The sequence below is a fragment of the Coregonus lavaretus genome (genome assembly GCF_964263955.1).
Source record: "Coregonus lavaretus genome assembly, chromosome: 35".
Classification (NCBI taxonomy): Eukaryota; Metazoa; Chordata; class Actinopteri; order Salmoniformes; family Salmonidae; genus Coregonus; species Coregonus lavaretus.
The window spans coordinates 1,714,471-1,742,245 of NC_140022.1; the positions used below are offsets into that span (position 1 = coordinate 1,714,471).

The 27,775-nt window shown below is 43.1% G+C and overlaps 1 protein-coding gene across 1 annotated transcript; it reads right to left on the reverse strand.

Moving 5' to 3' along the window:
* Positions 1 to 2,647: 2,647 nt before the first annotated feature.
* Positions 2,648 to 27,559, reverse strand: LOC311109924 (phosphorylase b kinase regulatory subunit alpha, liver isoform-like). The gene is made up of 30 exons (XM_084152941.1): positions 27,331 to 27,559; positions 27,081 to 27,172; positions 23,735 to 23,893; positions 23,386 to 23,433; positions 23,007 to 23,175; positions 22,670 to 22,752; positions 21,781 to 21,861; positions 21,497 to 21,595; positions 20,685 to 20,831; positions 19,956 to 20,009; positions 19,118 to 19,240; positions 18,757 to 18,852; positions 18,447 to 18,554; positions 18,248 to 18,326; positions 17,847 to 17,981; positions 17,652 to 17,761; positions 16,716 to 16,860; positions 16,321 to 16,399; positions 16,016 to 16,155; positions 15,646 to 15,816; positions 14,611 to 14,738; positions 14,331 to 14,469; positions 13,539 to 13,852; positions 13,249 to 13,378; positions 12,661 to 12,762; positions 12,362 to 12,480; positions 6,491 to 6,544; positions 5,532 to 5,765; positions 4,780 to 4,980; positions 2,648 to 4,300 (listed from the first exon to the last, which is right to left on the reverse strand). Exons 2-30 carry the CDS (start codon positions 27,156 to 27,158, stop codon positions 4,127 to 4,129), a joined length of 3,699 nt encoding a protein of 1,232 aa, XP_084009067.1. The 5' UTR covers positions 27,159 to 27,172; positions 27,331 to 27,559; the 3' UTR covers positions 2,648 to 4,126.
* Positions 27,560 to 27,775: the final 216 nt, after the last annotated feature.

A 27,775-nucleotide genomic window follows, 5' to 3' on the forward strand; every position in this document is an offset into this window, starting at 1 on the left:
ACAAACTAACTATCTGTTTTTCCATTTAGTGAATCTGTTATTCAATGCGTTTGTATGGGCTAATTGTAGTAAGGCCAAATTAAAATGTATTTTTTTTATATATATCTTTGGTACTTCAAGGAGTCTTAAAATTCAAATTCACAAATAGCTAAAGGATCCTTGGTATGACCTTCTTAAAACAATTCCTCCCTCCGGCTTAGTCTGTAGAGGGTCTCTTTACCCACATGAACTATTCTCTCCTACATGAAACAATGTGTATGGCAATTAGGTGGTCTTCAACTTCTGGAATGACACTGATCCTTTACAGACATCAATGAATGTGAGGAGCCAGAGGTCGGTGTACCTGCACACAGGTGTCAGTGGAAGTGTGTCAACCTGCCTGGCTCCCACCGCTGTATCTGCCCCAGAGGTTACAAACTGTACTCAGACGGACACCACTGCAGAGGTGAGAGGAACACGCCCACTAATGCACACACATCCATACACACACACACACACACACACACACACACACACAGCAGACATAAATAGATCAAACTGAAGTCTTTGACAAATCTACGATCACAATCACTTCCAATGATATCTTTCTGACCAGCCCTTGCCCTCTGTTTTATCAACAGATATCAATGAATGTAGCCGTAAGAACGGTGGCTGCTCTCACCTCTGCCGGAACCATAAAGGAAGTTACCAGTGTTTCTGTCCTGCCTCTCAGCGCCTCTCCCCCTACAGTAGGAAGAAGTGTCAGCCAAGGAAAGAAATGCAGAGTAATGTGTAGCAGAGATAGGGTGGTAATAATTGTAATTTAAATCTAAATATAATGTATTCTATTGCTTCTACCGTCACTCTGTTCGGCCCTTGAACAATGATTTCTACAATTTCATCTACATTTAGTCACTTCATTTTGCAGATTTTTTTGTCAAATCATTATTGAGAACAGTATTTTTAAAAAAGCATTCAAATATTATTGTCATATTCAGAACATATCGGAAACATTGATTGAGGCTTCCACTGCGTTATACAGACATATTCAGTGAAGGAAAAAGTATTTGATCCCCTGCTGATTTTGTACGTTTGCCCACTGACAAAGACATGATCATTCTATAATTTTAATGGTAGGTTTATTTGAACAGTGAGAGACAGAATAACAACAAAGAAATCCAGAAAAACGCATGTCAAAAATATTATAAATTGATTTGCATTTTAATGAGGGAAATAAGTATTTGACCCCTCTGCAAAACATGACTTAGTACTTGGTGGCAAAACCCTTGTTGGCAATCACAGAGATCAGACGTTTCTTGTAGTTGGCCACCAGGTTTGCACACATCTCAGGAGGGATTTTGTCCCACTCCTCTTTGCAGATCTTCTCCAAGTCATTAAGGTTTCGAGGCTGATGTTTGGCAACTCGAACCTTCAGCTCCCACCACAGATTTTCTATGGGATTAAGGTCTGGAGACTGGCTAGGCCACTCCAGGACCTTAATGTGCCTCTTCTTGAGCCACTCCTTTGTTGCCTTGGCCGTGTGTTTTGGGTCATTGTCATGCTGGAATACCCCATCCACGACCCATTTTCAATTCCCTGGCTGAGGGAAGGAGGTTCTCACCCAAGATTTGACGGTACATGGCCCCGTCCATCGTCTCTTTGATGCGGTGAAGTTGTCCTGTCCTCTTAGCAGAAAAACACCCCCAAAGCATAATGTTTCCACCTCCATGTTTGACGGTGGGGATGGTGTTCTTGGGGTCATAGGCAGCATTCCTCCTCCTCCAAACACGGCGAGTTGAGTTGATGCCAAAGAGTTCGATTTTGGTCTCAACTGACCACAACAGTTTCACCCAGTTCTCCTATGAATCATTCAGAAGTTCATTGGCAAACTTCAGATGGCCGTGTATATGTGCTTTCTTGAGCAGGGGGACCTTGCGTGCGCTGCAGGATTTCAGTCCTTCACGGCGTAGCGTGTTACCAATTGTTTTCTTGGTGACTATGGTCCCAGCTGCCTTGAGATCATTGACAAGATCCTCCCGCATAGTTCTGGGCTGATTCCTCACCGTTCTCATGATCATTGCAACTCCACGAGGTGAGATCTTGCATGGAGCCCCGGGCCGAGGGAGATTGACAGTTCTTTTGTGTTTCTTCCATTTGCGAATAATCGCACCAACTGTTGTCACCTTCTCCCCAAGCTGCTTGGCGATGGTCTTGTAGCCCATTCCAGCCTTGTGTAGGTCTACAATCTTGTCCCTGACATCCTTGGAGAGCTCTTTGGTCTTGGCCATGGTGGAGAGTTTGGAATCTGATTGATTGATTGCTTCCGTGGACAAGTATCTTTTATACAGGTAACAAGCTGACATTAGGAGCACTCCCTTTAACAGTGTGCTCCTAATCTCAGCTCATTACCTGTATAAAAGACACCTGGTAGCCAGAAATCTTTCTGATTGAGAGGGGGTCAAATACTTATTTCCCTCATTAAAATGCAAATCAATTTATAACATTTTTGACATGCGTTTTTCTGGATATTTTCTTATTTATTCTGTCTCTCACTGTTCAAATAAACCTACCATTAAAATTATAGACTGATCATTTCTTTGTCAGTGGGCAAACATACAAAATCAGCAGGGGATCAAATACTTTTTTTCCCTCACTGTAGCTGAAGAGAAACCAGAAGAACACATTATTAGTTTATGGATTTAATTGATGTTATTAGATTAACACAGCATTTCAATATATTATATTTCCCTCAAATGATTACATCTTGTTTTACAAGGTAATGCAAATTAATTAATAAAAACATAATGAAAACGTGGTGTCAGACTTTTATAATAGATTAGTAGAATTGATCCCCTCAAAATGTTCTCAACTTGGTCCACATGTTCTCAACTTGGTCCAAATGTAAAAATGTTCTCAACTGCAGACTTATAACATGGTCATTTCATGGCCATGTCCATAGGAATATCAAATATATATTTTTTATTAAAGTGACAGTATTAATTGTACTGTAGTACAATATAAACGGTCATACTACTGCTTTTATATATTATTCTATGTATCCACTATATTTATAGTCTCTATGGAAATGTACTCTTTAAAAAAAATAAAGTTAGACACAAAAACAGAACTGTTTCAGCCTCAGTTGTCCTTGTAGGAATATAAACCAATGGCAGAACAGATCCTCCCTTTGTTTATGGTCTATAAGCCTATCAGACCATCCGCCTGCTGTGATGCTAATGTCTAACACTAACACACAGTGTTGTACATAATGTATACTGCGAAAAGGCTGAAATATGGCCGCCTCAAAATGGGATGAACCGTTGTTGGACTGATTCCACCGTGTTATATAGAATCACAATGTCATTATTTTACTTCACAGATAACCACACATTCACATTAGCAGCTATAAAAGGCATTGCTGACATGCTCCAGGTACATATGGATAAATGTATTTATGACACGTACAGTCGTGATGATGATGAGCAACACGTCAGATAACATGCGAGGTACATGGGACTTTACAGTGGGATTAAAGGTACAGTCAGCTGCTGTACTTCAACACTGGATAGCATAGTGACTTCTGGATATGTTCATTTACCAATGTTCTCACAAGACAGGGTGAGACACTGATACAATAGAGGGTTAGGAAAAATACAGTCATTATATTAGATGATGTTCTAAACAACTAGATCTGATTTGCACATATATATTAAATGTTAAAATTAAAATAATAAATAATTTTAGTACAGTGTGTAGTCCAACACTCAAAATAAAAAAAACGAATACTTAATTTCAAACCTGCTATATTATTGATTATATTAAATCAATTAGCTGCAATAAAATTCCTTTGAGTAGAGTGTGTGTGGTGAATACCTTAGTCATAGGTCATAGGTCAATCCCCATCCAACTTCCTACCTAAGTCTAGTTCTCCCCCTTCTCTCTGAAGTGTGCACTCATTCACTCCCCTTCAATAATTAAATACAATGATTTTAAATCCTTGAATGGGAGTGAACAAGTGTACACTTGGGGAGAATCGGAATTAGGCAGTAGTGATTTTTCCCACACTATAATACATTACTCGACTAGTCTCTCTTGATAGCTGCCTGTGTGGCCACAGAGTGCTCTACAACAAGCCCAGTCTAATACTTCATTGCGTGAGACAGGTAGACTGTGGCAGGAAGTCATGTAGGTATGTAACCACAGCCCTGGAGAGGTACGTCATGGTACCGTAGCTGCCACTAGGGGCACTGTCATAGAACACGTTACATATCCCCGTGGCTGGATCCTTCTCCAGGAAGTACTCATTGGCTCCATGGGACCTCTGGAACATAGAGTACATGCGTGATATATATATATATATATATATATTGATCATTTTGTCTAGTTATAGAATAGGTCTTACTCCAAACTGAGCAGTGGGTTACGTTATGATAGTCATATGGACGAGTCAGGCAGAGACACGTGACTATAGTTAACATGTTTACTCAAACGATAATATGGCAACAATACAGGTCATACATCCAGGTCCTTGAACTGGACCATTACAGAATTAACCCTTTATAGGACATTACTTTCTTGTGACCATCTCTGTGGCCTTGAAGTTAAGAGTTTCCACCCTGAGATTGGAAGCTTGGGGGTTCGATCCCCGGTCGAGTCATACCAAACACTTAACAAATGGGACTCAATGCATCGCTGCTTACAGATTCTCTAAGGCTCAGCGAAAGACTAGTGTCCTGTCCAAGGGGTGTACTTGTACATCAAGCTACAGAAACAGTAAATAGGCTCCTGGCTCAGACTTACCTGGTCCTGTAAGAAGAGGTCATTGGCCATGTGTACAATGCGGTCTATCAGGATGATTCCTCCGATGTTGTCCACATCCACGTCAGCCACCAGGGTTAGCACCATCACAGCCTCCACCAGCAGCTGTCTGTACTCTGGCTGGGGGACGTGGTTCAGAACAGACTCCACGTGCACTGCAAACTTGATCTCACCCTCTGTCATCTGCAGGCAGGGACACATTTACATTTGAGTCATTTAGCAGACGCTCTTATCCAGAGCGACTTACAGTTAGTGAGTGCATACATTTTTTCATACTGCCCCCCCGTAGGAATCGAACCCACAACCCTAACCAACTGAGCTACACAACACAACGTCAGAGTCGGAACGGTACATTTATAGTGCCAGTGTCCCGGACACTAAATTTAAAAACATTAAATCTAGAGAATCTCCATCAGTGGATTTATCTGTGCAAATCATAGGCAGAGTCTGAAAGGGCATCTTATTTCCTATTACTACAGGAAGCAACATTTGTTCTTAAGGTGAAACACAGTGGCCTTCTGGCCTGTAGGCAGAGAGATGGTCCTTGCCACCATGCTGCTCTTTGGGGGCCTAGGGGGGTTACTGCAAATTATAAATGTTTGTTGTAAAAAGGGCTATATAAATACAATTTCATTGATCGAGATCGATCAATCTATTGATTTGACTACATCCCTCTCTGGTAGTGGAGGAAGGCAGCACGTATCCATCTATTGACAGACCATGACACTACATACCTCTCTGGTAGTGGAGGAAGGCAGCACGTATCCATCTATTGACAGGCCGTGGCACTTCTGCAGGATCTTCCACACCTTCTGGTAGAAGCCCATAGGGACCCTGTTGATGGCCCCATCCAGCCGTCTCCTCCTCAGCCACTGGCCCTGCTGCTCCTCCCACTGCAGGTGGCTGTCTGACTCCCAGGGGCCTACAGGAGACAGGATACCACTGGGGGTGGAGGGGCTGCTGCAACGCTACGGGGGGGGGGGGGGGGGGGGGGAGATGTGTTCATATTTGTACACAGAACGCACACAGAGGTACAAACACACACACACACGACATAGACATGTGCACATACAGACACTGACTTCTACCAGACACAGTCTTATGTTTTCCTGTTTCTTTGAATCAAATACAGTACATGTTACCATGACGACACCAGCATGCTACAGGCCAGTACATGTTACTATGACGGCACCGGCATGCTACAGGGCAGTACATGTTACCATGATGGCACCAGCATGCTACAGGGCAGTACATGTTACCATGACGGCACCGGCATGCTACAGGCCAGTACATGTTACCATGACGACACCAGCATGCTACAGGCCAGTACATGTTACCATGACGACACCAGCATGCTACAGGCCAGTACATGTTACCATGACGACACCAGCATGCTACAGGCCAGTACATGTTACCATGACGACACCAGCATGCTACAGGCCAGTACCGGTACATGTTACCATGACGACACCAGCATGCTACAGGCCAGTACATGTTACCATGACGGCACCAGCATGCTACAGGCCAGTACCGGTACATGTTACCATGACAGCACCAGCATGCTACAGGCCAGTACATGTTAGTGCAGCAAGCATAAGGCGATGTAACAAAGAAAGACAACCATTCAGAGTGAACCTCATCTGCATGGTTTAGTGAACATGGGATAATGAGGGAGACATGGTTGATGGTTTACCGTGGAACGGGGAGAGGTGACATTGCTGCTGATGGAATAACCACTGTTACAGATCTATAAAGGAACAACACGGAGAAGACGTCATATTTTCATCTATGGAGAGACCCAGGAGAGGATGATGACGTAAAATAAAGTCAAACTCACACCTTGTAAATACAGTTTAGATGATGATAAAACATTAGACACAGTTGAAGATGTGGGCTAGGAAACAGGCAAACACGATCAGCAGCACAGCATGACGTAAGGCACTACTGACTGTATTCTAGTACAGCTGGTACGAATGGGCTTTCAGCTGGTGCTTTCATGTTATGTTATAATGGTTGCTTCCATATGGTCTAGATGTGGAGATTAGAGATGATGAGACAACATGCCTATTAACTCTAACAAACTCAACCCACGCTGATCGGACGAGACGAGCCATCCAACTGCAATCAGAACCAAGTCATACAACATTATTACTACTATAGACAAAGAGCATTAGGTCGTCATATCGTCTAACTAATATCAAACATACAGAAAGAACATTAGGTCTTTACTAACATTTAGATTAAATTATAGAGCATTAGGTCTTTACTAACCTTTAGATTAAATTATAGAGCATTAGGTCTTTCCTAACCTTTAGATTAAATTATAGAGCATTAGGTCTTTACTAACCTTTAGATTAAATTATAGAGAATTAGGTCTTTACTAACCTTTAGATTAAATTATAGAGCATTAGGTCTTTACTAACCTTTAGATTAAATTATAGAGCATTAGGTCTTTACTAACATTTAGAATAAATTATAGAGCATTAGGTCTTTACTAACCTTTAGATTAAATTATAGAGCATTAGGTCTTTAACATTTAGATTAAATTATAGCGTATTAGGTCTTTACTAACCTTTAGATTAAATTATACAGCATTAGTTCTTTACTAACCTTTAGATTAAATTATAGAGCATTAGGTCTTTACTAACCTTTAGATTAAATTATAGAGCATTAGGTCTTTACTAACCTTTAGATTAAATTATAGCGCATTAGGTCTTTACTAACCTTTAGATTAAATTATAGAGCATTAGGTCTTTACTAACCTTTAGATTAAATTATAGAGCATTAGGTCTTTACTAACCTTTAGATTAAATTATAGAGCATTAGGTCTTTACTAACCTTTAGATTAAATTATAGAGCATTACAGTGAGGGAAAAATGTATTTGATCCCCTGCTTATTTTGTACGTTTGCCCACTGACAAAGACATGATCAGTCTATAATTTTAATGGTAGGTTAATTTGAACAGTGAGAGACAGAATAACAACAAAGAAATCCAGAAAAACGCATGTCAAAAATGTTATAAATTGATTTGCATTTTAATGAGGGAAATAAGTATTTGACCCCTCTGCAAAACATGACTTAGTACTTGGTGGCAAAACCCTTGTTGGCAATCACAGAGGTCAGACGTTTCTTGTAGTTGGCCACCAGGTTTGCACACATCTCAGGAGGGATTTTGTTCCACTCCTCTTTGCAGATCTTCTCCAAGTCATTAAGGTTTCGAGCCTGACGTTTGGCAACTCGAACCTTCAGCTCCCTCCGCAGATTTTCTATGGGATTAAGGTCTGGAGACTGGCTAGGCCACTCCAGGACCTTAATGTGCTTCTTCTTGAGCCACTGCTTTGTTCCCTTGGCCATGTGTTTTGGGTCATTGTCATGCTGGAATACCCCATCCACGACCCATTTTCAATGCCCTGGCTGAGGGAAGGAGGTTCTCACCCAAGATTTGACGGTACATGGCCCCGTCCATTGTCCCTTTGATGCGGTGAAGTTGTCCTGTCCCCTTAGCAGAAAAACACCCTCAAAGCATAATGTTTCCACCTCCATGTTTGACGGTGGGGATGGTGTTCTTGGGGTCATAGGCAGCATTCCTCCTCCTCCAAACACGGCGAGTTGAGTTGATGGCAAAGAGCTCGATTTTGGTCTCATCTGACCACAACACTTTCACCCAGTTCTCCTCTGAATCATTCAGATGTTCATTGGCAAACTTCAGACGGGCCTGTATACAGTGGGGAAAAAAAGTATTTAGTCAGCCACCAATTGTGCAAGTTCTCCCACTTAAAAAGATGAGAGAGGCCTGTAATTTTCATCATAGGTACACGTCAACTATGACAGACAAATTGAGGAAAAAAAATCCAGAAAATCCCATTGTAGGATTTTTAATGAATTTATTTGCAAATTATGGTGGAAAATAAGTATTTGGTCACCTACAAACAAGCAAGATTTCTGGCTCTCACAGACCTGTAACTTCTTCTTTCAGAGGCTCCTCTGTCCTCCACTCGTTACCTGTATTAATGGCACCTGTTTGAACTTGTTATCAGTATAAAATACACCTGTCCACAAACTCAAACAGTCACACTCCAAACTTCACAATGGCCAAGACCAAAGAGCTGTCAAAGGACACCAAAAACAAAATTGTAGACCTGCACCAGGCTGGGAAGACTGAATCTGCAATAGGTAAGCAGCTTGGTTTGAAGAAATCAACTGTGGGAGCAATTATTAGGAAATGGAAGACATACAAGACCACTGATAATCTCCCTCGATCTGGGGCTCCACGCAAGATCTCACCCCGTGGGGTCAAAATGATCACAAGAACGGTGAGCAAAAATCCCAGAACCACACGGGGGGACCTAGTGAATGACCTGCAGAGAGCTGGGACCAAAGTAACAAAGCCAACCATCAGTAACACACTACGCCGCCAGGGACTCAAATCCTGCAGTGCGAGACGTGTCCCCCTGCTTAAGCCAGTACATGTCCAGGCCCGTCTGAAGTGCATTTGGATGATCCAGAAGAGGATTGGGAGAATGTCATATGGTCAGATGAAACCAAAATATAACTTTTTGGTAAAAACTCAACTCGTCATGTTTGGAGGACAAAGAATGCTGAGTTGCATCCAAAGAACACCATACCTACTGTGAAGCATGGGGTTGGAAACATCATGCTTTGGGGCTGTTTTTCTGCAAAGGGACCAGGACGACTGATCCGTGTAAAGGAAAGATGAATGGGGCCATGTATCGTGAGATTTTGAGTGAAACCCTCCTTCCATCAGCAAGGGCATTGAAGATGAAACGTGGCTGGGTCTTTCAGCATGACAATGATCCCAAACACACCGCCCGGGCAACGAAGGAGTGGCTTCGTAAGAAGCATTTCAAGGTCCTGGAGTGGCCTAGCCAGTCTCCAGATCTCAACCCCATAGAAAATCTTTGGAGGGAGTTGAAAGTCTGTGTTGCCCAGCGACAGCCCCAAAACATCACTGCTCTAGAGGAGATCTGCATGGAGGAATGGGCCAAAATACCAGCAACAGTGTGTGAAAACCTTGTGAAGACTTACAGAAAACGTTTGACCTGTGTCATTGCCAACAAAGGGTATATAACAAAGTATTGAGAAACTTTTGTTATTGATCAAATACTTATTTTCCACCATCATATGCCAATAAATTCATTAAAAATCCTACAATGTGATTTTCTGGAATTTTTTTCCTCATTTTGTCTGTCATAGTTGACGTGTACCTATGATGAAAATTACAGGCCTCTCTCATCTTTTTAAGTGGGAGAACTTGCACAATTGGTGGCTGACTAAATACTTTTTTTCCCCACTGTATGTGCTTTCTTGAGCAGGGGGACCTTGCGGGTGCTGCATGATTTCAGTCCTTCACGGCGTAGCGTGTTACCAATTGTTTTCTTGGTGACTATGGTCCCAGCTGCCTTGAGATCATTGACAAGATCCTCCCGTGTAGTTCTGGTCTGATTCCTCACCGTTCTCATGATCATTGCAACTCCACGAGGTGAGATCTTGCATGGAGCCCCAGGCCGAGGGAGATTGACAGTTCTTTTGTGTTTCTTCCATTTGCGAATAATCACACCAACTGTTGTCACCTTCTCACCAAGCTGCTTGGCGATGGTCTTGTAGCCCATTCCAGCCTTGTGTAGGTCTACAATCTTGTCCCTGACATCCTTGGAGAGCTCTTTGGTCTTGGCCATGGTGGAGAGTTTGGAATCTGATTGATTGCTTCTGTGGACGGTGTCTTTTATACAGGTAACAAGCTGAGATTAGGAGCACTCCCTTTAAGAGTGTACTCCTAATCTCAGCTCGTTACCTGTATAAAATACACCTGGTAGCCAGAAATCTTTCTGATTGAAATACTAATTTCCCTCATTAAAATGCTAATCAAGTTATACAATTTTTGACATGCGTTTTTCTGGATGTTTTTGTTGTTATTCTGTCTCTCACTGTTCAAATAAACCTACCATTAAAATTATAGACTGATCATTTCTTTGTCAGTGGGCAAACGTACAAAATCAGCAGGGGATCAAATACTTTTTTCCCTCACTGTAGGTCTTTACTAACCTTTAGATTAAATTATAGAGCATTAGGTCATTACTAACCTTTACATTAAATTATAGAGCATTAGGTCTTTACTAACATTTAGATGAAATTATAGAGCATTAGGTCTTTACTAACCTTTAGATTAAATTATAGAGCATTAGGTCTTTACTAACCATTAGATTAAATTATAGCGCATTAGGTCTTTACTAACCTTTAGATTAAATTATAGAGCATTAGGTCATTACTAACCTTTAGATTAAATTATACAGCATTAGGTCTTTACTGACCTTTAGATTAAATTATAGAGCATTAGGTCATTACTAACCTTTAGATTAAATTAGAGCATTAGGTCTTTACTAACATTTAGATTAAATTATAGAGCATTAGGTCTTTCCTAACCTTTAGATTAAATTATAGAGCATTAGGTCTTTACTAACCTTTAGATTAAATTATAGAGCATTAGGTCTACTAACATTTAGATTAAATTATAGAGCATTAGGTCTTTACTAACCTTTAGATTAAATTAGAGCATTAGGTCTTTACTAACCTTTAGATTAAATTCTAGAGCATTAGGTCTTTACTAACCTTTAGATTAAATGATAGAGCATTAGGTCTTTACTAACTTTTAGATGAAATTATAGAGCATTAGGTCTTTACTAACATTTAGATTAAATTATAGAGCATTAGGTCTTTACTAACCTTTAGATGAAATGATAGAGCATTAGGTCTTTACTAACATTTAGATTAAATTATAGAGCATTATGTCTTTACTAACCTTTAGATTAAATTATAGAGCATTATGTCTTTACTAACCTTTATATTAAATTATAGAGCATTAGGTCTTTACTAACCTTTATATTAAATTATAGAGCATTAGGTCTTTACTAACCTTTAGATTAAACTATAGAGCATTAGGTCTTTACTAACCTTTAAATTAAATTATAGAGCATTAGGTCTTTACTAACATTTAGATTAAATTATAGGTCAAAGGAAATCAGGGGTCTCCAACCTTTTCTAGCATGAGAGCTACTTTTAAATTATGAAACATGTTGCGAGCTACTCATACATATTTTCCTAGCTTTCAAATAGGCACTCTTTTTGTTTTTTTTCCCAAATTCTGTTTTCTTGATTTTCTTGGGGGAATGTCTTTCTGTGTCTACCCAGAAGACAATTAACACGATCCGTAACTGGCTACACGAAGTGAATGACAAACCCGCACGCCACACAGACATACAGGGGCAATTTAGCTGGAAATGAATTGCCAGATCTTGTGTTCCGTTTGGCTTTAAGACAGTTGTGGCTAACCAGGGGTGGTAGAATGTCAATGTGGATTTGATTGGATAGTAGCCGGAAGCTTGAGTTGTCTAATACTTGTGAGTTTTGCTTATGACAGAACAGGTGAAAAATACAAGCTACTCATTGTTGGGCTGGCAGCTACTGGTAGCTTGTGATCGACCTGTTGGAGACCCCTGATGTAGATATTCTCCATGACATGCAATAGTCAGCTGACGTAACCCATACCCGTTTGATCTCAGTCTTCAGCTTGCGGATGCCGGTGCGCTCTGTCTTAGTGGCTCCAGTGTGACCCAGCTCATGGATGGAGACAGCCGGGCTGGTGGCTGAAGACTGCATGGGACGCACTGACAAAGGAGAGAGGAAGACCGAGACAGCACAACAATCCATTTGATTCAATAAAACAGTACAATACCAGTAACACCTGCAAAGAGGAATCATAAAATGTATTAATACTGTAGAAACTACAAATGTTGGCTATGTAGGGGTAGGGGCTAGGGGTTGATTTGGGATTGGGAAAGACTCACTGCTCCTCTCCACCCCGAACTCCTTCCCACTGAGGATGTGGTGTAGCAGGTTCTTCATGTCTGACGGACTCAAGTTCATCAGGCTCTCAGAGGCCTCCTCCCCTGCAGAGGACAGAAAGAGAGACGCCTGCAACACTGAGTAAAGACTCTGGAAGGCCTGTAAAACTCCCCAGGCACTTCCACACTAAAGACCATACAGCTCAACACCCAAATACAGTGTAGTGTTACTACCAACCAGGTCTACCAACCAGGTCTACTAACCAGGTCTACCAACCAGGTCTACCAACCAGGTCTACCAACCAGGTCTACCAACCAGATCTACCAACCAGGTCTACTAACCAGATCTACCAACCAGGTCTACTAACCAGGTCTACTAACCAGGTCTACCTACCAGGTCTACCAACCAGGTCTACCAACCAGGTCTACCTGAAAGAACTGCCAGAGCCCTATTCAGATGGTGAGTCTACTGAGGCCTTCAGAACACAGCTGATATATTCTAACCATTCTAAGAAGAGTTGTGTTGAGTACTGAACCCTACCTGAGCAGTGCAGACTGAACCCTACCTGAGCAGTGCAGACTGATCCCTACCTGAGCAGTGCAGACTGCGGGCCAACTCTGTAGCCATCACCTGCATGATGAGTCCGATTCGGAGACGCAGCATGTCCCCAAACAGAGCCGGCTGGGAGCGCACGTACATGGCAAGGTACACCATGATCTCCTGCAGCATCACAATACAGCAGTCACTACTTTCCCTTCATCAGAGACTTATTACAAAACTGAGGAAAGTTTGCTTTTACATCTCAAGCTAGACTTGCTTCAGGCAGAGAATTTTGACGGAAATGGGCATCTTATATAATCACAGTTATAATTAGTTGTACCTGAGTGAGCACAGCGATGCTGATGTCCTGCCCACTGGCCTCATAGATCAGAGAGTTGAGCTCTTCTGGAGGAAGAGGAGCCGAGATGACCTTCTCCCTGGGTTCAGGTGGTAGCCCCACTGTCAGCTGCTTGTGGTGGGAGATGAGATCTGTACAGGCCTCAGCCAGCACCTCCACTCTCTTTCTCAGGATACCAGAAATGTATCTGATCAGACCCCACTCCTTGTTGGCCCCAGCCTGGACATACAGCTCCTCCAGGAGGCACCTCACACTGACCCCGCCCTGACCCCCCACGTCCACCATCCAGTCAGCACCTTTCAGGATGGAGAGGATTACATTTTCATTCAGTTTAATTCAACCTGAGGAGTCAATTCAATTCAACTTGAGGAGTCAATTCAGTGTAATTCAAACCTAAGCATGTAGAGAATTAAATTAAATTTGATTCAATTCAAAGATTCAATTCAATTCAACCCAACACGTCCATCACCTAATCCAGAGGTGGAAAAAATATGGCCCATTCGATCCGGCCCGCGGGAGGTTTGGGTAAAACAAAAAATGGGGTAAATTATTATTATTAATTATTTGTGTTTAAACACTACAGGCCACACGTGAACGCCTACAACTAGATAGAGAGTATGTAGAAATTATAATCGACCTATACGTTTTCAAATAACTGCCCTTTTTCTGGCCCGCAAATTGATTTTGACAAACAAATCGGTCCCCCAAAAAGATGTGCTGCCCGAATGGGCCCTGGAGCCAAAAGGTTTGTCCAACCCTGATCTAAATCAGAACCTTTCATGACACAGAGGATGTAGAGGATGTCTGCCTGGTCCTGCAGTGTGGGACACTCCTTCAACTGTCTCACCAGAGACCCAAAGTCTGTGTTACCCTGGGAGTCCCGCGGCAGGTGGAGGTCTGCAATACTGGGGGCCTGAGAGCAAGGATACAGAGACACACAGACACACACAAATACACACATGTATGCATGCACACACACTCATTAGATGATCCAAACACACAGATGCAGCAGAAAGACAGTGTTGGCGTTTGTTGTTGGCGTAGACCAACTGACCTTGGGCTGTTGTTGATGTGGTGTGTGGTGGTGTGGTTGGAGTGGTGTGTGCTGAGGCATGTGCAGTAGGTTGAGGGATTTACGGTGCTTGTTCATGATGGGAGTCATAGGAAGATACATGGAGGCCTCTGTAAGAAACAACACAACACTCACCATACAGTAGAAACCAACAGAGTACCATACAGTAGAAACCAACAGAGTACAATACAGTAGAAACCAACAGAGTACCATACAGTAGAAACCAACAGAGTACCATACAGTAGAAACCAACAGAGTACAATACAGTAGAAACCAACAGAGTACCATACAGTAGAAACCAACAGAGTACCTTACAGTAGAAACCAACAGAGTACCATACAGTAGAAACCAACAGAGTACCAGACAGTAGAAACCAACAGAGTACCAGACAGTAGAAACCAACAGAGTACCATACAGTGGAAACCAACAGAGTACCATACAGTAGAAACCAACAGAGTACCATACAGTGGAAACCAACAGAGTACCATACAGTAGAAACCAACAGAGTATCATACAGTAGAAACCAACAGAGTACCATACAGTAGAAACCAACAGAGTACCATACAGTAGAAACCAACAGAGTACCATACAGTGGAAACCAACAGAGTACCATACAGTAGAAACCAACAGAGTACCATACAGTGGAAACCAACAGAGTACCATACAGTAGAAACCAACAGAGTACCAACCATCCTCTGGATTTTATATACTGGACTTGACTTATTCCTTCCTCCTTCCTTTAAACTCTTATAGGAGCAAAGGGCTTCCTTAAGCCTAAACCTAACCCTAAACCTAACCCTAAGCCTAAACCTAAGCCTAAACCTAACCATAACCCTAAACCTAACCCTAAGCCTAAACCTAAGCATAACCCTAAACCTAAGCCTAAACCTAACCCTAACCCTAAACCTAACCCTAAACCTAACCCTAAACCTAACCCTAAACCTAACCCTAACCCTAAGCCTAAACCTAACACTTCATGAACAAAATAAACAGTACATGTGGATGGTGAGAACTTACTAGGCATGTTGAGGCCTTGGACCTGGGCCATGAAGGAGAGGATGTCTCTGGTGGTGTGTTCAGCACTAAACACGTGGTGCTGCCCCCTCTGGATGGGAGGCAGATGACATTTGGTGGCTGTGCTCTGCATTAGCTGGCTGAGGTAGTGGTCAAACATGCCCTTAGAGCTGCCTGAAAGGGGGGGGGGGGGGGGGATTAAGGTAGACTCAGCAATATGATATTACATACATGCCGCAAGCACAAACATGCAAGCACAAATACAAACGCACACACACACACCAATGACCTATACAGACACACACACACACACACACACACACACACACACACACACACACACACACACACACACACACCATGGCTGACGTACCTGAGGGGACATAACCTTCCTCTTCATCTTCCCCATCTTCTTCCTCCTCCAGCAGGTCGTCATCAGTGTCTCCGTCGAGGAAGCTGAGCTCTGTGTGGAACGAGGTAGTCTGGAAGCTGGAGATGTTGGCCATCTGAACCCTGCAGAACACACAAGATGGAATGGAACCAAATAGGACATCACTGGAGCTTTTACAACCAGGGATGTAGTGACATAAAAAGAGGAGCCTGGCATTTCCTTCTCTAAACATCCAGAGAGCTCTCTTAAGATGAGTGCATTTAAAAATGGAAGAGAGTCAGTCTGACCTTGCCCCTCCAAAGTATCCATCCTGCAGCTTCCTCAGAGTGGACAGGATACACGGGTCGATGATCTCGCCATCATCCACTGGGGACAACAAGGGAACATGATTCAATCAATTAATCAACCAACCAATCAATCAATCAACTTTGTTTGTCCCATACAGAATTGAGTTGCCCAGCAAGGGCCAGTTTCCCAGACACAGATTAAGCCTTGAATCTCCATTTAAATAAATGTTTAGTCCAGGGATAGACTTAATCAAAAGTCACACAAACAACACAGAGTGTTGCATGCTGTGTATGATGGGGAAGGGGAGGGTATTTACCCAGCATGCTGTGTGTGATGGGAAGGTGAGGGTATTTACCCAGCATGCTGTGTGTGATGGGAAGGTGAAGGTATTTACCCAGCATGCTGTGTGTGATGGGGAAGGTGAGGGTAGGGCGTCCGGTCATCCTCCAGGAGGAGGAGAGATAGGAAAGCTCCGTCCTCAGCATCTCCACTATCATCTGGTTGTCCAGAGCCAGGTAGAAGTGATGCTGGTCCAGGAACTAAAGGAGAGGAGAGACAGAGAGATGGTTGTCCAGAGCCAGGTAGAAGTGATGCTGGTCCAGGAACTAAATGAGAGGAGAGACAGAGAGATGGTTGTCCAGAGCCAGGTAGAAGTGATGCTGGTCCAGGAACTAAATGAGAGGAGAGACAGAGAGATGGTTGTCCAGAGCCAGGTAGAAGTGATGCTGGTCCAGGAACTAAATGAGAGGAGAGACAGAGAGATGGTTGTCCAGAGCCAGGTAGAAGTGATGCTGGTCCAGGAACTAAATGAGAGGAGAGACAGAGAGATGGTTGTCCAGAGCCAGGTAGAAGTGATGCTGGTCCAGGAACTAAATGAGAGGAGAGACAGAGAGATGGTTGTCCAGAGCCAGGTAGAAGTGATGCTGGTCCAGGAACTAAAGGAGAGGAGAGACAGAGAGAGATGGCCAACACTACTGCTCCAGCCCAACAGCTGGCGATGCCTCATCGCGATTGGTTATTCCCAATCATTTGCAACAATGTAAATGAGCGTCATCACTTCCTTTCCTTTGCGGTACCTCAAACTGTCGTGATTACCAGCTGAGATAAACTTTCATGAGTTGATTTTACTCCTGGCTCAGAGTTTGTCTGGGCATTGTCTTAACATCATCCTAAAACCTACTCTGAGCTGGGAGATTTCTAGTCTTAAAACAGGTTTTAACAGGATTCCTGCTTTGTGGATCCAGTCCTAGGTGTGCTAGATTAGGATATAACAAGAGCATTTCGGGAGATAGGACCTCTACTGTCATAAGGTGAGAACAAGGTATGTCACCTGAGGGGTGAACGTGTAGGTGCGGTTCCGGATCTGGTAGAATTTCGAGGTTCCCAGAACTCCAATGTGCCTATATGGTCTCCCGCTCAGATTCAACTTCTTGCAGCTTCCTGTGAAACAAGTCATTAGCTATGTAGTGCTTATGAAGGCTTTATGAATGCTCTATGAAGCCTTTCTAAGTAGTTGTAACTGTACCCAGTTTGACGTAGACGTGGCTGAGGATGCGAGCAGGCATGACCCTGATGGGATGGACCTCAGAGATGGTCTGGACCTCTATTCCATCATCCCTCAGCAACTCCTGGATCTCCTTCGACTCCGCTAACACACACACTGATAATACACACACACACACACACACACACACACACACACACACACACACACGCACACACACACGCACATACACACACACGCACATACACACACACTCAAAAGAGAATGGAAAATATCATATACGCAACCCTGACCACAGAGCAAATGATCCTAACAAAGCAAGTTAATGAAATAAGGAGTCTATAACTTTATAATATTTCTACAGTTAAAGGATGTCAAATGTCTTCCCGCCTGCAAGAGAGGAAATTAGACATGCTGCAAACCTTGTACAACTACGTCCGGCTTGAACTGGGTGGAGAATCGCCTGTTGAGAGGGTCGATCTCTCCAGGGGCGAGGAATCCCTTGGAGGAACAGACAGAAAGAACAGTGAGGTCGGGAAGACTAAGGCACCAACCAACACCTCACTGTGGTAGATAGAGATAGGATCAATCTATTATAAGACGACAGCAGAATATTTTTACCTCAGCCAGCAGAGAGCTAACAATGTAGAGGGACTGTCCCCACATGTGAGGGCACTGGCCCACAGCCACTCTGTCCACAGAGTGAGGGTTCCCGTACTCTTCCTCCATCTGAGGGAAACACCACACATTTACTGTATTCCTCACTTAGTTGTATGGATGTTGTTCCTTATCAAGATTGAAAAGGTAGCAAGTGTAAACTGTTACTTCTTCGCAGCCCATATTGGCAGGAGTAAAGAGTCAAGTTGACGTGCCCCGAAGAAAGACGGATTTACAATTTACACATAAAGTTTTCAAAGGACCATGGAGATACCTTTTCAGGTGGGACGGCGTAGAGCTCAGGCATCAGGCGGATCCCGGGCTTCCCTCTGATCAGGACTTCTTCCAGAGCATCTCTGTACTCCTGCACCTGGAGACAGGAACCAGGAAGGAACATGTTATACATACAGACACGTGGCCTGGGGTGGTCTAGCGGTCTGACAGATAGCTTGGTGACGTCACCCGCTCTGAGACCTAGAAGTAGTTGTTTCCTTTGCTCTGAATCGGCCACAGCTTTTGTGGAGTGACAGGTAACGATGCTTCATGGGTGACACATGTGGATGTGTTCAGAGGGTCCCAGGTTGGAGCCTAGGTTGGGGCAAGGAGAGAGACGGAACCAACACTGCTACACACACCTGTACTAGGTCTCCACTGAAGATGCCGTCCAGAATGAGGTAGGTCCAGAACACTGGCCATTCACATTCTATATTCTCAAACAGCTTGAGCTCAGCTGGGTCATAGTGGAGACGGGACGGGTCCTGAGACAGACAGACAGACAGACAGACAGACATGGAAATATTTATTATCTAAAAGAACAAGGCTAAACGCATCATCATGATGATGTGGAAAGTGATACTTTGTGGACAAATGAAAAAAATACCAAAAGATTTTAAGTGGATTTTTCCTTTAAGTTATACTGTTTTATCTGTAACCACGTTTCCATCACGACAGCGGTGATGGAAACAGGACGTTTCGGTGTAATTTTATTAATGCAGAGAGATCATTTGTTTGTTTGACATGGTGGGATCTTTTTGTGTCAGTAAAATTAATTATGCAGGAAATGGCAGTGGAAACGCTTTTATGCGCAAATATTGATATAATAACCATCATATCGAAGTAAACTTGGAGTCACGCGATGATATGATGTGTGGTCCTCCCACTACGACTCGGGAAAGCATGCAGTTTATTCGGCTACAGATGAAATAAGTTATGATGAACTTCACAGGGTGGTGAAAGATGCTCCTTTCCAATAAATATCGAGGGTCTTATTCTGGTGACATGATGATCGGTGCTTGGCTGCCATTTGACAAATAACAATATTTTCACTCTTATCCATAATAATCTCATCATGTAGACTAGCCTACCCACACTCTATCTGCCAGCTGTTGGCTAGAGCGCAGATACAAGACCATTGGATGAAAATCTAGCTTATTTCACACAATAAGGAGAAAAACATAAAAACCTTTACAGTACCTCTCTTGGGCATCTGTATCCATCTCTGATGAAACGGCAGCAGCCATAGCGTCCCTGGGGGAGAGAATGTAGTCATTTAGAAACATCATTCTAGAGCACCATTAAGCCTAGCCCTGGACAAAAAGCACTTTTAAATGGAGGTTTCCCATGTACATCCTTTATAGTCCAGGACTAGGCTTCATCTGAGTCTGGGAATCAACTAGCCCCTAAAGTGTGTCTGTGGTCAAACCTAGACAGGCTCCTATCTACCTGTATCTTAGAGATGATCTCACTGTGTCTGTGGTCAAACCTAGACAGGCTCCTATCTACCTGTAGCTTGGAGATGATCTCACTGTGTCTGTGGTCAAACCTAGACAGGCTCCTATCTACCTGTAGCTTGGAGATGATCTCACTGTGTCTGTGGTCAAACCTAGACAGGCTCCTATCTACCTGTAGCTTGGAGATGATCTCACTGTGTCTGTGGTCAAACCTAGACAGGCTCCTATCTACCTGTAGCTTGGAGATGATCTCACTGTGTCTGTGGTCAAACCTAGACAGGCTCCTATCTACCTGTATCTTTGAGATGATCTCACTGTGTCTGTGGTCAAACCTAGACAGGCTCCTATCTACCTGTATCTTGGAGATGATCTCACTGTGTCTGTGGTCCAGCCGTGACAGGCTCCTATCTACCTGTATCTTAGAGATGATCTCACTGTGTCTGTGGTCAAACCTAGACAGGCTCCTATCTACCTGTAGCTTGGAGATGATCTCAGTCTTAGTGATGGTGACCAGGTCTGTGTCCTCCACAGCGAAGGCAGGGAAGGAGATGATAGACAGGAGACCAGCATCGATCTCTTTAGAGGTGGAGGCTCGGGGCAGCATGGAGCACAGGATAGCCTGGGGAGGTCAAATAGAAAGTGGTCAGTTTCTGACAGTTTCTGACAGTTTCTGACACCACCGCGTTGCCAGGAACCATCAGTCGTGCTATCTGACGTAAGACAATGGTCAGTTTCATACATATAATTTTAAGGTTGATATGATAACCTGCTTAAACCAGTCTGGACACTGCCCTCACCAGGCTTGAGAAGATTAAACCAGACTGGACACTGCCCTCACCAGGCTTGAGAAGATTAAACCAGACTGGACACTGCCCTCACCAGGCTTGAGAATATTAAACCAGTCTGGACACTGCCCTCACCAGGCTTGAGAAGATTAAACCAGACTGGACACTGCCCTCACCAGGCTTGAGAATATTAAACCAGACTGGACACTGCCCTCACCAGGCTTGAGAATATTAAACCAGACTGGACACTGCCCTCACCAGGCTTGAGAAGATTAAACCAGTCTGGACACTGCCCTCACCAGGCTTGAGAATATTAAACCAGACTGGACACTGCCCTCACCAGGCTTGAGAATATTAAACCAGACTGGACACTGCCCTCACCAGGCTTGAGAAGATTAAACCAGACTGGACACTGCCCTCACCAGGCTTGAGAAGATTAAACCAGACTGGACACTGCCCTCACCAGGCTAGATAAGACAGGACATGTTTATCCCAGTACCTGGCAGTGCTCCACCTCGTCCGGCAAAACGTGAATGACAGATTTCGGTCCTCCGTGAGCCCCAAAGAGGTCCAGCTCATCAATGGCCTCCAACGCGGCCTGAACATAAAACACAACCACAATATGTTGTTGTTTTATGAGTTTAGATATTGCAGCTGTGTTGCGATAAGAGGAACGTAATGAGTCTAGATATGGTAGTTAAGATAGGATTGGAGGCATGAAAGGGAACCATGTTATTATCATTGCTACATATAGGACAAGTATTACATCTAAAGCTTCATTACCTTGGCCATTCCCACAGAGCTGGCGTTCAGTTCTGGGATCCCCTGGTTGGTCTTGTCCCCTCGTTCCCACATCCCATAATCCTGCACAGAGAGAGACACACAGAGTTACCATGACAACCAGGTTGAAAATCGTACTATTGAAGACCTTAAATTTTGAACCTAAATATAATTTTATTTGACCTAATCCGATTAATATTGTATATTCTATACATTATATTTACACAAATAGTAATCAGTAGTACGTATGCAGTGTGTTTTAACTCCTCACATCTGTTCAGAAACGGTGCTATTCTCAGAAACGCTGAGAGGGAGATTCCTCTGGACTATCTGCTTATTCTGGTTAGTGAAGTCACTAACCAAGACACATTCTCCTGGATGGGAAACTTCAGTTGTTGACCAGTTGAACCATTTATTTTTAAGTACCATGTCAGCTCTCTGTTGACATCATGTTAATGCCATATTTGGCTAAGTAGTTTTCACCTGTTAGTTTATAATTATCTGTTGTAGCTGACTACACAGACCTTTGACCTGTTGGCGCTTTTAAGCTAAAAATATGTTGATGCTTTTAGGGTTAAGTGCTGATGTTCCCATGTTGACCAATGAAATGTATTGGTAGTTCTTGTACCGACCAATCAGAAAGTTAATGGTGTGGGAGTTTACAATATACAGTATAATCCATGTAAAACGTCTGTTTGGTAAGGTATTCATTGAAGCACGACCCTTCTGTAGTCTCCACTACCTCTACAGATATTCATTTTTGATCTTCAGTATAGTATTGCTTCTCACTCCATTATGTTCAGACTTAGCTTATACTACTTGATGCTAAGTCGTATGCTAGTGAGGTTAGAAGAATAGAGCCTTGCTCAAACAGACCTTGAACACTACCTACCGCAACTTTATAAGCAGCCTCAATGTAGAAGACCAGGTTCTGGATAAAAGCCACTTCATCCAGGTTTGATACGAGACGAAGACCTGGAGACGACCAGACAGGGATAAAGAACGACGCCGGTTATACAGTCAAATGATTTCACAATGAGATGATCTGCCAGCCGCACACCACCCCCCTCCACACACACACACACCCTACCCCCCCCACCACACACACACCCTACATTTGACATTTTAGTCATTTAGCAGACGCTCTTATCCAGAGCGACTTACAGTTAGTGAGTGCATACATTTTTTCATACTACCCCCCCACCACACACACCCTCACAGTACGGTACCTGAGGCAGTCATCTGAGCCAAGATCAGTAGGTACAGAGAGGTGGCATCAACCTGCAGGTGTCCCCACTGATCGTCCCCCACCACGGTAGCGCAGGTGGGGGTGTGGTACTTGGCGTGCAGGCAGTCCTTGGGGCTCTGGGTGTGTTTAAATTTCTCCACCTTGGTCACCTGTAGTCAGACACACACTGACATGTTCAGAGAGGCTATTACACAGCCAGACCAAGGCAGAAACACATGCAGAGATGCTCCCCCAGTATAGTGCATTGCTGCCCTTATGACATGCACTAGTGATTGTGTTGTTACATGTAATTACACCAATAAATGAATCCATAGAGAGGTGAAGGTAGAAGGAAGTTGGCAGTAACCACGGTAACCTACCTGTCGCATCATACACTGGAGCAGCCCTTGCATCAGCTTGACAACACTCTGTAGAATAATAACAATATAGATATTTACCACACCTTACATGGATCAGTAACTCCTGCTTTCCCAAGTCTATCTATTCAGGACTCCAGGGAATGAAATTTGCCGATCTCTGCCTGTGGCCTACAACATAGATCATAGGACAACATGCATGGAAAACACTAACATATTTCTGTAAAGGAATGTCTTGTTTTGACAAAGCGTGCCATGAGGTCGGGGCCATGCAGTCAAGGAATATTTAGACACCCTTTCCAGCACAGATCATCCAGTACAGCATGCTGTGAGGTGGGAGCCAGCTAGTCACCTGCTCCAGTTCGTAGGCCTTGGCCTTGTCCTCATCCCGGTCAGCGTTCTTCCTGTAGGCCATCCCCAGACCCCACACCGCCAGGATGCTGTAGACATTGTCACGCACCCAGGCATCTGGCAGCTGGACACTGCAGGGCAACAGGCCTGTCACTGGGTTCTGGAGATACACACACACAGGTTAGACAGGCAGACAGAGACACACAAACACAGATATATATATACAGCACCAGTCAAAGGTTTGGACACACCTACTCATTCCAGGGTTTTTCTTTATTTTTACTATTTTCTACATTATAGAATAATAGTGAAGACATCAGAACTATGAAATAACACATATAGAATAATTTAGTAACCAAAAAAGTGTTAAACAAAGCACCCCCACACCATAACACCTCCTCCGCCATGCTTTACAGTGGGAAATACACATGCATGATCATCTGTTCATCCACACCGCATCTCACAAAGACACGGCAGTTGGAACCAAACATCTCCAATTTGGACTCCAGACCAAAGGACAAATTACCACCGGTCTAATGTCCATTGCTCGTGTTTCTTGGCCCAAGCAAGTCTCTTCTTCTTATTGGTGTCCTTTAGTAGTGGTTTCTTTGCAGCAATTCGACCATGAAGGCCTGATTCACGCAGTTTCCTCTGAACAGTTGATGTTGAGATATGTCTGTTACTTGAACTCTGTGAAGCATTTATTTGACCTGCAATTTCTGAGGCTGGTAACTGTAATGAACTTATCCTCTGCAGCAGAGGTAATTCTGGGTCTTCCATTCCTGTGGCGGTCCTCATGAGAGCCAGTTTCATCATAGCGCTTGATGGTTTTTGCGACTGCACTTGAAGAAACGTTCAAAGTTCTTGAAATGTTCCATATTGACTGACCTTCATGTCTTAAAGTAATGATGGACTGTCGTTTCTCTTTGCTTATTTGAGCTGTTCTTGCCATAATATGGACTTGGTCTTTTACCAAATATGGCTATCTTCTGTATACCCCCCTACCTTGTCACAACCCAACTGATTGGCTCAAACGCATTAAGAAGGAAAGAAATTCCACAAATTAACTTTTAAGAAGGCACACCTGTTAATTGAAATGCATTCCAGGTGACTACCTCATGAAGCTGGTTGAGAGAATGCCAAGAGTGTGCAAAGATGTCATCAAGGCAAAGAGTGGCTATTTGAAGAATCTCAAATATAAAATATATTTTGATTTGTTTAACACTTTTTTGGTTACTACATGATTCCATATGTGTTATTTCATAGTTTTGATGTCTTCACTATTATTCTACAACATAAAAAATAGTAAAAATAAAGAAAAACCCTTGAAGGAGTAGGTGTGTCCAAACTTTTGACTGGTAGTATATATATATATATACAGTGGGGGAAAAAGTATTTAGTCAGCCACCAATTGTGCAAGTTCTCCCACTTAAAAAGATGAGAGAGGCCTGTAATTTTCATCATAGGTACACGTCAACTATGACAGACAAAATGAGAAAAAAAATCCAGAAAATCACATTGTAGGATTTTTTATGAATTTATTTGCAAATTATGGTGGAAAATAAGTATTTGGTCAATAACAAAAGTTTCTCAATACTTTGTTATATACCCTTTGTTGGCAATGACACAGGTCAAACGTTTTCTGTAAGTCTTCACAAGGTTTTCACACACTGTTGCTGGTATTTTGGCCCATTCCTCCATGCAGATCTCCTCTAGAGCGGTGATGATTTGGGGCTGTCGCTGGGCAACACGGACTTTCAACTCCCTCCAAAGATTTTCTATGGGGTTGAGATCTGGAGACTGGCTAGGCCACTCCAGGACCTTGAAATGCTTCGTAAATGCCACTCCTTTGTTGCCCGGGCGGTGTGTTTGGGATCATTGTCATGCTGAAAGACTCAGCCACGTTTCATCTTCAATGCCCTTGCTGATAGAAGGAGGTTTTCACTCAAAATCGCACGATACATGGCCCCATTCATTCTTTCCTTTACACGGATCAGTCGTCCTGGTCCCTTTGCAGAAAAACAGCCCCAAAGCATGATGTTTCCACCCCCATGCTTCACAGTAGGTATGGTGTTCTTTGGATGCAACTCAGCATTCTTTGTCCTCCAAACACGACGAGTTGAGTTTTTACCAAAAAGTTCTATTTTGGTTTCATCTGACCATATGACATTCTCCCAATCCTCTTCTGGATCATCCAAATGCACTCTAGCAAACTTCAGACGGGCCTGGACATGTACTGGCTTAAACAGGGGGACACGTCTGGCACTGCAGGATTTGAGTCCCTGGTGGCGTAGTGTGTTACTGATGGTAGGCTTTGTTACTTTGGTCCCAGCTCTCTGCAGGTCATTCACTAGGTCCCCCCGTGTGGTTCTGGGATTTTTGCTCACCGTTCTTGTGATCATTTTGACCCCACGGGGTGAGATCTTGCGTGGAGCCCCAGATCGAGGGAGATTATCAGTGGTCTTGTATGTCTTCCATTTCCTAATAATTGCTCCCACAGTTGATTTCTTCAAACCAAGCTGCTTACCTATTGCAGATTCAGTCTTCCCAGCCTGGTGCAGGTCTACAATTGTGTTTCTGGTGTCCTTTGACAGCTCTTTGGTCTTGGCCATAGTGGAGTTTGGAGTGTGACTGTTTGAGGTTGTGGACAGGTGTCTTTTATACTGGTAACAAGTTCAAACAGGTGCCATTAATACAGGTAACGAGTGGAGGACAGAGGAGCCTCTTAAAGAAGAAGTTACAGGTCTGTGAGAGCCAGAAATCTTGCTTGTTTGTAGGTGACCAAATACTTATTTTCCACCATAATTTGCAAATAAATTCATTAAAAATCCTACAATGTGATTTTCTGGAGAGAAAAAAATCTCAATTTGTCTGTCATAGTTGACGTGTACCTATGATTAAAATTACAGGCCTCTCTCATCTTTTTAAGTGGGAGAACTTGCACAATTGGTGGCTGACTAAATACTTTTTTCCCCCACTGTATATATATATATGAGCGAGAGAGAGAGAGGAAAGAGTGTGTACTGAACTCAAGTAGAGTAGATAAGACAAATACTTTCTATGTTCTCTGCTATTTTAAGTTGACCTTTGTCCAAGCTTTTATTTATTTTAGGGAGGTCATGCCAGGACAGTTTGTGCATTAAAAAAAATTATAGCTATTGACTCTTGGCTTTCTAAGGATAAGTAACGGACGTATAGCCTACTGTGGGGATTTTACTGCGGTATCAATATCATTAGACCTATTGTGCACGACTTCTTTCATTGCAAACGGCAACTGTATGAATGTTATTCGCATGACATAACGTGACATTATGTCTGGCAGTGGTACGTTACATAATGAAACATACCTGGTGACATAGAATAGTCTCATGAATGAGCCTGGCGAATCCATCGAGCTTCACACCTGAGTTACTGCGGCTCCGCATGCTGGCGTCTCTATCTGTCAATATCAAATTATGACTAGTTAGAGCAGGATTATTTCTAGTATGGTACAGTAGTCGTGACTCCTGACTGCCCGTGAAGCATCTGCAATAGTAAAAGTACTGCAGTATATGCTGTAATCAAATTACATTACTTTCTGCATAGAAAGTCACCTACCTTGAATCCATCAGTTATTGTGCAATGCATAAATATCGCTGTTGGCAGTTTTGCAGTAACGTTAGCAGCTAACAATTCCACGTTCATTCACCGCATTTCACAAAAATCCTAGTTGCTCCAGCGCAGTAGAGGGAGTGTCAGAATATTACCGAATACTTCACGTCGCGGAGGTGTTTTCAGCTCAACATCCACCATTCCTTCACATGTAACGTTAGACTACTGCCATTACTGCTCCTCTCGGTCTCTCAATCCCTATATTGTTATTTAATTTGCTCTTTTGCACCCCATTATCTCTATTTGCACATAATCTCTTGCACATCTAGCATTCCAGTGTTAATACTATTGTAATTATTCTGCACTATAGCCTATTTATTGCCTTACCTCCATAACTTGCTACATTTGCACACACTGTATATATATTTTCTGTTGTATCTCTGACTTTATG